Below are 14,290 nucleotides of genomic sequence, written 5' to 3' on the forward strand. Positions count from 1 at the left end.
GGAGCTGGAACCAGCATGCTGGCCTCCCTACCCACTGGAGCCTTTTTATTTATTTATTTATTTTTTTTTTTTGAGACAGAGTCTCAGGTGGAGTGTAGTGGCACAATTTCAGCTCACTGCAACCTCTGCCTTTTGGGTTCAAGCGATTCTCCTGCCTCAGCCTCCTGAGTAGCTGTCACAGGTCCCTGCCACCATGCCCAGCTAATTTTTGTATTTTTTGTAGAGACAGGGAGGTCTCACCATGTTGGCCAGGCTGGTCTTGAACTGCTGACCTCAAATGATCTGCCTGCCCCAGCCTCCCAAAATGCTGGGATTACAGGCATGAGTCACTGTGCCCGGCCACCCACTGGAGCCTTCTTGAATGTTTGGGCACCATAGAGTTTTCCACCTAATTTGCTTCTGAATGAGGAATTGATTTCACTCCCAAAGAAGAGAGGCTGTCGGTTAACACACAGGGAGAGCTCTGGTCTTTCACTCCACCCTCCCCACAGAGCCAGCAGGTAGCTGGACTTTTGCTAAATATCCTAAAATGCAGCCTTGATTGTATCACGTCCCTGCCCATCCCCCTTCCATGGTTGCAGATTGCCCAGTTTGCTCCAGTGTACGGACAAATTCTAGGGTTTGGCATGGAAGCTACAGCAAAGCCTTCCATGCTTTCTTGCTTCTATCTCCTCGTCACACCTCAGCTCATGCCCGGCAGCCAGGCCTTTGTCTGGGCAGCATCCGCTGTCTAAGACACTGCCTGCCCTGTCTTTGTTTAGGGAAATCCACCCATTCTCCGCAGCCTTCCAGGGTCACCATTAGCTGTTATGCCACCTTTGCGTGAATAGGAAAAGGGTCCCCTTTCTCCAAGTGGATGTAGCTCCATGCCAGAGTTTGGGGAGTGGCCTGTAGGCTGGATTCCATGCACGCTTGCCCCTTAGCACAGTGAACACCCTTTACTGCTGCACGTGTGACAATGCCATGTCCAGGAGTCTTTCAGAGCTCCATCAGGGAGTCAGGACCTTCCTTTTCCCTGATGTTTTCTCTGCCTTTGGATTCCATGCCAGCCTGCCCTGGTTTGGGGCTGTCCTTTCCAGCTTTGTGTCCTTCAACCTGCTTCGTGCCCTTTCCCTCAGATTGATAATGTCAGTAGTTGCTGGGGGGCACCGAACTCCAGTCACAGACCATAGCTCTTTCTCCCCACTTTGGGGACAAGCCACCACTCTCTTAGCCCTCAGCATGCCCAGCAACAGAATGGAATCCCCCACTGAGCTGGAAGAAGGGCCACCTTGACAATGCCTTAGCAGTGACCCAGGCCCAGATACCAGATTCAGGGGAGCCAGGTGCTCAGAACGACTCACACTTGAGTCTCAGAGGCCCCAGGCTAGGCAGGGGAGGTTTCCTCTCCTCCGCTTACTTTGTTCCTGGGAACACTGAAGCCCATCTCTGAGTCCCTTCCCAGAACCCCTCATCATGCCCTGAACCACGGAGGCCCATAATGCTTGCAGCGGTGGCCTCGGACCCAAGACCCAGGAATGCACAGGCCTTCCATTCCATACCTTTATTTAATCTGCATCTTCTCAGCCTCCTCCCTTCCCCACCACCCTTGAGAGGGTGTGGAAGCCTTCGTTGAAAGGGAAGGAACTCCTCTCTCCTCCCTGGGGGAGGGTCAGTGTCCCCTGGGCCAGGACTCATTGATGGGAGAAGCAAGGGCCTGCATGGTGGAGCAAGGACTTCATCCAAGAGGCTGCGGGCGAGGCCGGGCCCCTCGGATGCCCTCTAGGTCTGGGCCCCACGGATCATCAGGAAAGTGAAGAGTAGATAAGTCCCGGAGGGCAAGGAGAGGGCGTCCCTGGGTGTGTGTGACTGATGGAGGCAGACATGGACTTTGGGAGGCAGGAGCAGAGGCCAGGGGATGTGAGGACCAGGTGAGGCCCTGAGAAGGAACCCCAGGTTGTACGGGTAGCTGAATGTGGGAGGAGGGTGCGGTGGACACCAGGCGAAACAGTACAGGTGCATGGGGCAAGGCTGTACTCCAAGAACCAGGCTCCAAGTGGAGGAACAGCACTGCTAGATCCAATCAGTGACTGGCCCTGAGCAGCGGGCGAAAGGGCAGGCAAGGAGGGGCCTATCAGGGGAGGATGGGAATGTTGGGTGAGTAGCAGGGCCAAGGCCATGGTGCCACCACAGCCAGCTCTTCAGCCCCAGGGAAGCCAACCTGGCTGGGCATGGCCCCAACCCGCCAATTTGTGCTTCTGCGTCGCTGGGAAGCTCCCAGCATGGCCTCAGCCCCGGCAGGGAAGTGTCCACAGGCAGCCTCTGCTGCAGGCAACAGCTGGCCGCAGGACTCTTTCTCCATCCCAGCCTTTCTGGAAGCTTCTTCTCCTGCCCTTTGTGAGAGGCCTCCAGACCAGATCATTGGCCATCTTGGGGGGTGAAGCCATGCTGGGGGCGATTCTTAGGCTCCACTTAGGTGGCCTCCGTTTCCTCCAAAATGACCACGGGTCACTGCATTTTAGTCTGTTTGAGGACCCCCACCCCCACCCTCACCCCTGCCCCTTGTGTGTGGCTGGTCTGTTTTCCCGCCTGTTTTGGACGACGATCACCGGGGCGTCTAAGCCCATGGTGGAATGGTGGGGAGGGGGCTACTCTGGGGGCTGTGGGGGTCTCAGAGCGCACCCTGCCCATCCCCCTGGCAGCCGCTGTCTCCGTGGACAATGAGCACCGGGAAGTAGAGGGCGTCCTCATAGCAGGGCGGGCTCTCGAGGGGTTCTGTGTCCTCTCCACGGCGCCCCAGGGGCCCCCCGCTCAGGCTGCGGAAGACCCCTGGCGTGGCCCGGCCCCCAGCGCCCAGTGAGAGGCGGCTGCGGCTAAAGGGCAGACGGGGCCCGCTGGGCCGGGCGGGGGGCAGCGAGTTGCTGCTGACGGAGCGACGGCAGCGCTGGCAGCCTCTGAGGTAGGCGCCCGAGCCTGCGCCCATGACCACGGCCTCCGAGTAGCTGGGCACCAACTGCCGGTTGGAGCAGATGTGCCACTCGAGCTCAGTGAAGTCCACTGTGGCCACGCGGGACAGCGGGGGCCCGCTGGGCACGGCCCCGGGCGGGGGCGAGCTGGCGCCGAAGAGCTTCTCCACCTGGTAGTGCACGTGGGCCGTTCCATAGGCAGCCACGACGCGCAGGGGCCACGACAGCGTGGCCGCCGACACAAGCCAGAAGACCCAGGCGCGAGCGTACCAGGGCGGGCTGCGGGGGTCGGCGAAGACCATGAGCGACTCGCGGAAGTCCACGTCCTTCAGGTGCATGCCCTCGCGCGCCTCCAGGTAGTCGTCCAGGCCCTCGTTGGCGCTGAAGAAGCGCGCCCGCTGCGTGAGGTACGAGGCCTCGGCCTCCGCGCTGCCGAAGCTGAAGCACTTGGTGAAGCGCAGCCGCGTGGCCGCGTGCTCCGCCAGCCCCACCAGCTCCTTGGAGACGTCGCGGACGCCGTGAGCCGAGTAGTCAAACTCGCCGCGGGCCGTGCGGCTGTCGGCGCGCTCATGGTACACCTGCGTGGTGGTGTAGGCGTCGCCGTTGCGGTAGCGTGTGATCTGGCGGGTGCGCCGCACGTAGTGGTAGCTGGTGGCCTTCCACCAGACGCACGGCGGCGCCTGCTGCAGCCGGCGGATCAGCGCCAGCACCGTGTGGGCGTCGGTGCGTGGCGCCTGGCAGGACCGCACGTGACAGTGCCAGCACTCGGCCAAGTAGAGGAGGTAGAGCAGGGAGACGAAGGCCAGCGGGATGTACAGGTAGCCATCGGAGCAGGGGCTGGCCGGGTAGGTGGGTGGCGGGCCACCGGCTCCCCGGGCCAAGGCAGCCTCGGGCCCCAGGACCAGCCGAGGCACTGTGGCCAGGCGACACCAGGCCACCACGGCCCCGCAGGCGTGGATGAGCAGCGTGAGGAGCAGGCACTTCCAGTGCGACTCGCGGCACAGGGAGCTTCCCAGGGACTGTTTCAGGGGCCGTTGCTGCAGGTGGGCAGAGAAAGGGAAGTCTGTGTCAGGTGAGGCCATCAGTGGGGCCTGCCACTTTGCTTAACCCAGCTGAGGGAGGTGATTCCGTGAGCCCCATTTTACAGAGGAGGAAACTGAGGCTCAGAGGGATGAGTAGCTTGCTCCAGGCTTCACATTTCCAGCTCACTCACAGTGGCGCTGCAGATTCAAACCCAGGACTCGCTGCCCCAAATCCATCCTCCACTGTGCCCTGCTAGCACTGGGCCAACTGTACACAGGACACAGCAGGCCCGCCTCTGCCAGAAGGGGTGGATCCTTGGACTGGCTATTGAGAAAATGAGTTCTAGCCCTTGCTCTGCCCTGATTTGCTGTGTGGACTTGGCTATATCTTTGCCCTCTCTGGGCCTTGATTCTTGGTCCTGTTGGTCTGGGAAGCAGGGGGAAGGGGTCCGAGGTGTAAACAGCATGGGCTTTGGAGTTTCACTGCCCAGGAGCCAGTGCTGGCTCCAGCACTTACTGTATGACTTGGGCACGTCCCTCATCCTCTCTGGACCTTAATTTCCTCATCTGTAAACTGAGTCTGTTGTGAGGATTCAACAAGATCATACGTGTGAAGATCTGAGCACAGTGTCTGGCCATGGGAATAAATATGGTCACCATTACCCTGAGACTCCCTCTGGTCCCTTGTTCCACAGGGACTTAGAAGACTCAGCAGAGGCTTTTGAGTCAACGGGAGCATCTAGAACGGGGGAGGTGCGAGTCTTGGGGTGGGGAGCAGATGGAGGGCCATCCTCCACTCATCTGTGCTGAGCGAGGGGGCGGGACACAGCTGCTGGGCAGCAGGGGCCACTCCCTGGCTCAGAGGGCTTGCCACACCCTCCCTGGCAGGGCTGCCAGCCTAGCTACCTCACCCCCAGGTGCCCATGGAGAGAGAAGCAGGTAGGTATACAGTGGGGAGAGCGGAAGGGTAAAAAGGGGTGGAAAAGGTAGAAACAACAAAAGAGGGGTTAAGGGGTTACCTCTCCTACCCCAGACCTACCAGGCCTCTAGAGGCCCAAGAGGAGAGGAACCATCCCCCAGCCCAGCCCAGATACAGCCTGGCCCCGTCACACAGCACAGGAGCACAGCGCCACCTGACCTGCAAAGCCTGTCAGGTACACACACACTTGTCCACGCCCCTCCAACACATGCTCATCACAGACCCACCTACCATGGAGGGCCACACTGCCTGTCACCAGGAAACTCCAGACCCTCACCTGTCCCCAGAGCACAGACTCCCACAACCATAGCATGGTACACACACATAGCACACACACACGCACCACAGATCCATCCACCACAGGACACACACATGCACATACACATTCCACATGCAGTGAAGCCCAGAGACATACCAGACCTTCACCTGACCACAGTGCACATCTCCCCACCCCCAATGCAACCTGACACCTTGGCTCCTCAGACCCCACAGGGAGAGACCCACCCACAACGGGACTCGCTCACATGCACACACCTAGACCACTGAGTGACAACCCGAGCCAGGCACCCACTCACCCCTCACCTGACTACAGGGTACACACACCCCCAATTCACACACCCACACAACACACACACACAAGCAGGCTACATTCACCCAAATGCACACACAGCTCCACTCACCACCCTATCACCCCACACATCACTCGGGGCCCTAGGTCCTGCAGACCTTACTGGCTAGGGCTGAGGAGGGGCCATCTGGGGTCCCAGTCATCAGAATGGGCCCTCAATCCTCACCTCGAGGACAAGGAGAAGGGGTACCCAGGCACCTCCCTTCCTCTTCCCCTCCTCCCCTCTAGGCTCTGCGACTGCTGCTGCATTGCAGGCACTGCCCGGACACCTCGTGAGCGGCCGGGCCGGGCTGGGGACCTGACCCCGCGGCCCTGGCGGTGGAAGCAGCATCCCCCGCTGGGCTGCGGCAGTGGGAGGCGTGGGGGCCAGGCGCTGACGTCACAGGACGGGCAAGGCTGGATGCGGGGCCCCGGGGGCGGAAGTCGCCCCCCATATTGCTGTCCAGCCGCCCCACCCCTACCCCCAACGCGGGCCCCTGGACCCCCGGCAGGGCGGCAGGTGACCCCAATGACGTCATTGGCCGTAGGGGCTCTGGGACTTCCCTCCTCAGCCCCTCTCTTGGGGTCGCCTTCTGCACTGGTCCCTTTCACGCCGCCCCAGGCCCGGCTCCGGACCCCAGCGCCGGTACCTCTTCCCGCAGCGGCTCGCCGTCCGGGATGAGCGCGGGGACCTCCCCGCCGTCGCCAGCGCCGTCCTCGGGCATGGTGTCCTGGCTGCTTGGGCGGCCCCAGCCCGGGCACCGGGCATGATAGGGCGGAGCACGGAGGGCTGCGGCGCGGCCCCCAGGGGCGTCCGCTCGGCTCAGCGGCCGCGGAGGGAGTGCGCGGAGCTCGAGCCTGAGCGCAGCGGCAGCGGCAGCGGCGACGGCGGCGGCGGCGGAGGCGTTGGCGGCGTTGGCGGCCCGGGTGCCCGGCGCCCCGCCCTCCGCTGACCCCGCCCCCGCGGCACCGGCGGCGGCGCCGCCGGCAGCGCCTGGCACGGCAGGCGCTCCGCCCGCCCCCAAGAAGCCCCCGCTGGGCGGCTGGACCCCTGGATTCTCCTCTGGCCGCGCTCGCGCTCGCGACCTTGAGCTGGTCTAACCCTCTGGCGCCTGAGCTTCCCGGGCTGTAAAATGAGGAAGAAGAATCTCCAAGGTGGGTGGGCGCTCGCGGGGTCCCATCTCTAAGGAGTAGGCCCAGAGTTAAGCCCACCCAGATCCCACCCCTGAAGCCTCACCTGGAGAAGAGGGTAGTTACAGCTGAGAAAAGCGTGATGAGTTTCACTGGCTGGGCAGGGGTGCTGGACTCAGCTTAGGACAGGCAGGCTGGGGCAAGGACACCAGGGACCCTAGGCTGCGTGACCTTGGGCCAGCATGCTCCGCTCCCAACCTCAGTTTTCCCATCTGAGAAATGGGGATAGAGGCCGGACTGAGTGGCTCATGCCTGTAATCCCAGCACTTTGGGAGACCGAGGTGGGAGGATCACTGGAGCCCAGGAATTCCAGCAGCCTTGGAAACATGGCGAAACCCTGCCTATACAAAAAATTTTAAAATGAGCTGGGCATGATGGTGTGGTGCACACCTGTATTCCCAGCTACTCGGGAGGCTAAGACAGGAGGATCAATTGAGTCTGGGAGTTAGAGGCTGCAGTAAGCTGTGTTTGCACCACTGTGCTCCAGCCTGTGTGACAAAGTGAGACCCTGTGAAGAAGAAGAAGACAGAGAGAGAGAGAAAAGAAAGAGAAGGAAGGAAGGAAGGAAGGAAAGAAAGAAAGAAAGAAAGAAAGAAAGAAAGAAAGAAAGAAAGAAAGAAAGAAAGAAAGAAAGAAAGAAAAGAAAAGAAAGACAGACATAGAAAGGTTTTGGATTCAGTTTACAAGCATCTCTCATGCCCTGTGCTTCAGCCTGTGTGACAAAGTAAGACCCTGTCTTGAAGAAGAAGAAGAAGAAGAAGAAGAAGAAGAAGAAGAAGAAGAAGAAGAAGAAGAAGAAAAAAAAGAGGAGGAGGAGGAGGAGGAAGAAGAAGAAGGCGGCGTCGGTGGCAGAGGAGGAGGAGGAGGAGAGGAGTAGGAGGAGAAAGAAGAGAGGAGGAGGAGGAGAAGGAGGAGGAGGAGAGGAGGGAGAAAGAAGGAAGGAAGGAAGGAAAGAAGGAAGGAAGGAAGGAAGAAAATACATAGAAAGGCTTTGGATTCAGTTCACAAGCATCCATCGTGCCCTGCAGGGACATGGGAACTGGCTTGCATTAGATGACCCCTCCCAGGTACACTTGGCCCCAGTGCTACTTCCTGGCCCTCCAGGGCCTCAGATCTTCACATCTGTGTCTGGGTCTGGCTTTGCTGGAAAACTAGACAATCTGGGCAGAAAATAAGCTGCAATACTGGTGGGTTAATTCATTTTGTATGTGTGTGTGTTCAGGCAAAGAGCAACTCAAAGACCATTCAATTAAACATCCTTACCCACTTAAAGATTAGGTAACTGAGATGTAGACAGAGGAAAGGACTGGTCCAGGGTTTTATCTATTTATTATATATTTGTTGGACACAGATGTTTACTGGGTGTCTTCTATATGCAAGTATTGTGCTTGGCACTGGGAAGGCAAGGATGGAAGTGGAGAATGACAACAGGGCCTGTCCTCATGGAACTTACATGCAGGGCAAATTGGGTGCACCCAGAGGGGGCCTAGAACCCAGCCTATGACCTCCACCCCTGACCAGGTCAGGTCTTTGTTCCCTTTGTCTCTCTGAGAGGCACAAGCTGAACTGACTCTTAAAGATAACTAGGCTTATGGACAAGTGGATATGAGGGGGAAGGGCATCCGAGGTAGAGGGGACCTCTGGGCAATCAGACCACGTGGGCTGAGTTTGGGGAGCAGGAAGGTCATCTGGTGTAAGTGGACACCTGGTAGCTAATTAGAGAGGTCGTCCTCTCTAGAAAGCGGTGGCTGAAGGTCTGTGAGAGGGAGGCTCCTGAAGACTGTCTCCATGGGGGTGGAAGTGATCAGAACCTGGGTGGAGAGAAAGGAACCTCTGGGACTACAAATGAGGCTTGGGGGCCTCACTTCGAGAAGACCACAGGCCCGGCGATGACTCAGGAGTTTCGGCTGCAGCTTCAGGACTCAGATCAGCACACCTCTGCCCCCAGATCTGCTGGACTACGGGAGAGTCTATGGGACAGGCCCTGGGCAGGATCCTGCCCCATCTATACCACCCAGTCTCTGGGACTTCGGATCCTCTGGGCCCCAGTTTTGCAGTATGCGTGTATGTGTGCGTGTGGTTCGAGACCCCAAATCTTCCCATCCGCAGGCCCTCGGGAGTCTACAGGATGGCGGCAGAGGCGGGAGGGCATTTTCAGCACCGGACGACGGACAGCACCCGCGCGGAGAAGAGGAGTGGGAGGTGGGAGGAGGAGTCAGCATCCTGGGGCTTGATTGGCCGCTCAGTCACTGACAGTGGCGGCCTCCCACCACCACCTCCGGGGCTGCTGGGGCTCCGTTCCAGGACTGGGTGAAGTGCAGGTGACGGGGGAGGAAAACAAGCCCAGAGAGGGAGGAACAGGCGCCCCGAAGGCCAGGGCTTGGTTGGCGCTCGACCGCCCCATTCCCTCCTGGAGTACGTCCCACCAAGGAAGCTTCGTTCATGACTCCGGCCGCAGGCCTCCTCTAGTCTCCCTGGTGCAGTCGTGGCAGGTTGCGTCAAGTGCCTCACCGCGCAGGCGCGCGAATAATTCTCGCCCACCTTCTTCCTTAACTCTTCTATTGGCTGTTCCCACCGTGAACTGGCAAGCCAGTGATCCAATCCTAGGCACCACAAGTTGCTCCTCCTGTCCCTCACCCGGATGTTGCCTTCTGCCGAATCCGCTCAGGCTAGAGCCAGTCAGTGGCCAATTGGGAGAGGGGTGGGGCGAGCCGGCGACGCCGAAGAGCCAATGGCAGGCATGGGGGATGACGCCGCGGACATGGTGGCCGAGACCGGCGGGGTGGGGGACGTGTCGCGCGGCCGGGTGGCCTCGGTCTGTACTTTGGGCGCGGAGCAGCTGCCTTATTAGTATTCGTACCCACGAGGCGGCGCAGCGGGCCCTCGGGGAGAGAGAGCGTCGCGGCCATGGCTTATCACTCGGGCTACGGAGCCCACGGTGCGTGGGGCGCTGGCGGGGCGCGGCGCGGCGCGGCGCGGCCGGCGGGGGGGAGTCGGCGGCGCGGCCCGCTCACCCCGAGGGAGATAGCGACTGGGACCGCTGCCCAGGGCGGGGGTGTCACTCGGGTTCCTGCCCCTCGCAACACTGCAACGCGTCCCGGACTTCGCTCTCTCGGCCCAGTCGTGAGACCGGGCGGTGGTAGCACAGCTGGGAGTCCCATGGCGGAGTCGGGGAAAAACGGGGTCCGCCTCCAGAAACTCCTTTCACTCTTGTGAGCCTGGTGAGGTCCCTGAGCACTGTCCAGGGCCTCCGGGTAGCCAGCTGTCGCCTCTCCCCGGTTTGTTCACACAAGGATGCCCTCCCAGTTAACTGCCCTCCCAGTTATCTGCAACTTCTACTCACTATGGCTCAGTTCAGAGGTCACTTCCAACGAGAGGCCTTCAGAAACCCCAAGTGGGCAACCACTTCTAGGCGCTGCCTCAGCTCTTCCTTTGCCTACATTTAGCAACGGATTTCTCGCAAAGGATCCCTCATCAAAGTTTTTTCTCAGTTAGCTCCCCCTCACCCAGCTTGGGGTCTCCTCACTGATCGGTGCCTGCAGGACCCGTGCAGGGCTGTCCAGCCAGGGAAGGGGCGGTGGCTTGGGCTCATGCTTGGTATTTCTGTCATCTACTCTGATACCTCCAAACCCACAGGTTCCAAGCACAGGGCCCGGGCAGCCCCGGATCCCCCTCCCCTCTTCGATGACACAAGCGGTGGTTATTCCAGCCAGCCCGGGGGATATCCAGCCCCAGGAGCAGATGTGGCCTTCAGTGTCAACCACTTGCTTGGGGACCCAATGGCCAATGTGGCTATGGCCTATGGCAGCTCCATCGCATCCCATGGGAAGGACATGGTGCACAAGGAGGTGTGGCCTGCCCCCAGGGCACGGGTGGCAGAATTTTTGGCGAGGGCTGGGACATCATGGGATTCCACCCGATTCCTCACAGTGTCCTCAGGGATGGAGAACACGGAGGGGCATTCGTGGGGTGCGGCTTGCCCACAGCCTCCTTTCTCCCCTCCCAGCTGCACCGTTTTGTGTCTGTGAACAAACTCAAGTATTTTTTTGCTGTGGACACAGCCTACGTGGCCAAGAAGCTAGGGCTGCTGGTCTTCCCCTACACACACCAGGTGAGCTTCCTATCAAGGGAGCTGGTGGGCCTTCCTCATTGTGCTGGAGTCTGGCGCCCAGACCTCAACCCCCTTCTCTCCTCTTTTCTCTTCTTCCCCTCCTGATGTGGCCACTGCTGCCACTGCCAGAACTGGGAAGTGCAGTACAGTCGCGATGTTCCTCTGCCCCCTCGGCAAGACCTCAACGCCCCTGACCTCTATATCCCCAGTGAGTCTCCGACCTGGGCTGGGGAACGTGGTGGGGTAGGGTCGGGGGGGGACTTGTGTCTTGAGGGATGAATGGGAAGAGAGGCTCAGCTACTGAGTCAGCATCTGTTCTTGGTGCTTTGTGTATGTATGGCAGTTACAAGACACCAGGCAGGCAGTGCAGGGTTACCAGTAAGGAGCTTCCTAAATATGCCTTCAGTGTCCCCAGGACACCCTTTTGAGACCTGCCTGTCTCTTGATTTGGACTATATCCCTCCCCAGCCTGGAGCTCTGGGTTTAGACCTGGCTTTGCAGATTCCAGCTGTGGGACTTTAGGCTGGTTATTTGTACTTTTCAGTAAAACAGGACCAATATAGTCCCTACCCCAAAGGACTGTTGGAGAGATTCAGCAAGGTGATGTTTGCTCAGCACCTCACCTGGCACACAGGAAGGACGTAGGAAACATTAGCTGTTACCATCGTTATTACTTGTCCTCCAAGGCGTGCTGTTATCCCTTCTTCCAAGAAGCCTTCCTGAGCCCCTGAGCAAGTGGTGGCTCCCTTCTGGGTTCCCACAACTGCCTGTCCACATGGCATTTTTCAGGCTGCTCACATGTGCAGCTGACTCTATCCTGTTGGCTGCATAGGGCCAGGCCCATCATGGACACCCAGAGTGAGTGAGTAAGTGCAGTGACCAGCCCACAGATGAGCTTCCAGTGAGGGCAGCCAGTGGGACTGAGGGCAGGCAGCCAGCCTAGGTGTGCTGGGCAGCACAGGGGTTCCTCCATCCTTCATCCCCTCTGCCCATCGTAGCCACCGTGTAAGGCTGGAACTGGCATCCCCATTTTACTTGTTGAAGCCAAGCTTCAGAGGAGCTTCAGTATTTTTGAGGCCTTAAGAGTTGACGGGCGGTACAGCTGATTTCCTGACTCCAGAACTCCAGACACTCCCCGCTGGTGGTCATGTCAGTGCTTTTTTTTTTTTTCCTTTTGAGACAGGGTCTCACTCTGTCACCCAGTCTGGAGTACAGTGGTGTGATCTTGGCTCGCTGCAACCTCTGCCTCTCACGCTCAGGCAGTGATCCTCCTGCCTCAGTCTCCTGAGTAGCTGGGACTGCAGGCTACAGGCGCCCGCCACCATGCCCAGCTAATTTTTGTATTTTTAGTAGAGACAGGGTTTTGCTATGTTGCCCAGGCTGGTCTTGAACTCCTGGGCCCAAGTGATCTGCCTGCCTTGTCCTCCCCAAGTGTTGGGATTACAGGCACGAGCAACAGCACCCTGCCAGTTCTAGTGCTTTAAGCGAGGCAGAAGACAGAGTTAAAACTGCTGCTAATGCCCAGCTCCCACTGGCTCTGAGCTTTTATGAACACTACCCAAAGTTAAACTTGGAGTTCCCTGCATTGTTGGGCAGCCAGAGCCCTACCAGTGCCGAGACTCAGAATTGCTGACTGAGGTGAGGTCATCTCCATGGCCCCAGACTCTAGGGAGAGAATGGGTGTCCACTGAACCTGCATTCTGGTCTTGCCAGAAACCAGTTTGGTCCCTGTCTAGGCAGAACAATGGCCTTGGCCCATGATCCAGTTTCTGAGATGCAGCAGAAAACTGATGAGCTCCCAGCACAGAGGGAGGAAAGGTGGCGTGTGGTCCTGGAAGAGGGTCAGGTGGCATTTACACAGTGGGAGAGGGCTGATTGGAGACAGGCATCCCAGGCAGGGCATTTGGGAGCAGAATGTGGAGGTCAGGCCATGCTGGGCTATGCAGAGAAGGAAGTATGGGGCGTGTCAGTGACCCCAAATGCCTAGGAAGGCAGCTCTGATTGAGGAAGCCAAGCTGATGGCATCTCTCTGGCACTTGGCAGCGATGGCCTTCATTACTTACGTGCTCCTGGCTGGGATGGCACTGGGCATTCAGAAAAGGTCAGTGCCAAACCCCTCCCTTACCCTCCCCTTGCTGTGAGCTCTTCTCCCAACCTCCCTAGGGCATATGTGGTGGTCCCCAGCTCACCCTCTGTTGCCCCAGTCTCTCATCCTCACCCCTGCCTCAGGATGCCTGGCTCTGAGCCGCCCCTGCTTTGGCACAGGTTCTCCCCGGAGGTGCTGGGCCTGTGTGCAAGCACGGCGCTGGTGTGGGTGGTGATGGAGGTGCTAGCCCTGCTCCTGGGCCTCTACCTGGCCACCGTGCGCAGCGACCTGAGCACCTTCCACCTGCTGGCCTACAGTGGCTACAAATACGTGGGGTGAGCACCTGTGGGCCAGAGGGGTTGCCTTGGGTCTGGGCCTGCATAGCTGTAGCCTCGAACTGTGACCCTGGACATGTCTTGGCCCCCAGTGACCTCGAGCACTGCTCTGTTAAGAGGGAGGAGCTGTCTCCAGCAGTCTCCTGAGGACCTGGGTGCCATGCAGAGGTTGGGGAGGTGTTGAGAGTCACTCTGCCAGAGTCTTGGGGAGAGAAGGGGATCTCAGATCCAGGTCCTGGGGCTGAGTCCTGAGCCTTCCATATCCCTTTGGGGTCTGGGTCCCTGTGGGGACAGATTGAGAGTAAAAGGCGCTGTGGGACGTGGGGTCTAGCTGGGCTCTGGGCATTGGGGGTAGGGCCAATCTCAGGCCTAGACCCCTGGGGATCACCAACCCTTTCCTCCTCTCACCCCCAGAATGATCCTCAGTGTGCTTACGGGGCTGCTGTTTGGCAGCGATGGCTACTACGTGGCGCTGGCCTGGACCTCATCGGCGCTCATGTACTTCATTGTGAGTCTGGTGTGCCCCCCCATTCCCCTGCCTTCACTTGAGGGCAGACCTCCCCCTCCTGGCCAGCCTTCAGCTCTCCTTTCTTCCAGGTGCGCTCTTTTCGGACAGCAGCCCTGGGCCCTGACAGCATGGGGGGCCCCGTCCCCCGGCAGCGTCTCCAGCTCTACCTGACTCTGGGAGCTGCAGCCTTCCAGCCCCTCATCATATACTGGCTGACTTTCCACCTGGTCCGGTGACCCCCTGGCCCCAGATGGCACTGAGTTTTTCATTCATTGAAGATTTGATTTCCTTGACTGTCTGACCTTTGTTCCTGGGGCCTGATGGGGAGCTACGGATACCTCTGGGCCTCTCCATTGCCCAGGGGACTGGGCTTGGAGCTGTCTAGGAAGAAGGTGGGCCCAGGGAGGGCTTCCTGACTTTGGTGGCCTTGATACTGCCTTGTAAGGGTTTCAGCAGCCTCAGCTGGGAAAGAGAAGATGGAAGGAGGCTGCTGAGGGGAACTGGAA

At 59.2% G+C, this 14,290-nt stretch overlaps 2 protein-coding genes across 4 annotated transcripts; one reads left to right on the plus strand and one right to left on the minus strand.

Moving 5' to 3' along the window:
* Positions 1–1,528: 1,528 nt before the first annotated feature.
* Positions 1,529–6,356, minus strand: TMEM151A (transmembrane protein 151A). The gene is made up of 2 exons (XM_050756724.1): positions 6,204–6,356; positions 1,529–3,982 (listed from the first exon to the last, which is right to left on the minus strand). The coding sequence occupies exons 1-2, from the start codon at positions 6,276–6,278 to the stop codon at positions 2,651–2,653; spliced, it is 1,407 nt and encodes a 468-aa protein (XP_050612681.1). The 5' UTR covers positions 6,279–6,356; the 3' UTR covers positions 1,529–2,650.
* A 140-nt stretch (positions 6,357–6,496) lies between these two features.
* YIF1A (Yip1 interacting factor homolog A, membrane trafficking protein) lies at positions 6,497–14,077 on the plus strand. Of its 3 annotated transcripts, XM_050756770.1 has the most exons (8): positions 9,447–9,682; positions 10,381–10,592; positions 10,751–10,855; positions 10,985–11,063; positions 12,899–12,956; positions 13,121–13,276; positions 13,691–13,784; positions 13,874–14,077. In XM_050756770.1, the coding sequence occupies exons 1-8, from the start codon at positions 9,652–9,654 to the stop codon at positions 14,018–14,020; spliced, it is 882 nt and encodes a 293-aa protein (XP_050612727.1). In that variant the 5' UTR covers positions 9,447–9,651; the 3' UTR covers positions 14,021–14,077. The 3 variants fall into 3 exon arrangements, with proteins under 3 accessions (XP_050612726.1, XP_050612725.1, XP_050612727.1); XM_050756769.1 differs by lacking the exon at positions 9,447–9,682 and adding an exon at positions 6,497–6,708 and having other exon boundaries at positions 13,691–14,077; XM_050756768.1 differs by having other exon boundaries at positions 9,445–9,682; positions 13,691–14,077.
* Positions 14,078–14,290: the final 213 nt, after the last annotated feature.

The sequence above is a fragment of the Macaca thibetana genome, chromosome 14 (genome assembly GCF_024542745.1).
Source record: "Macaca thibetana thibetana isolate TM-01 chromosome 14, ASM2454274v1, whole genome shotgun sequence".
Taxonomy (NCBI): Eukaryota; Metazoa; Chordata; class Mammalia; order Primates; family Cercopithecidae; genus Macaca; species Macaca thibetana.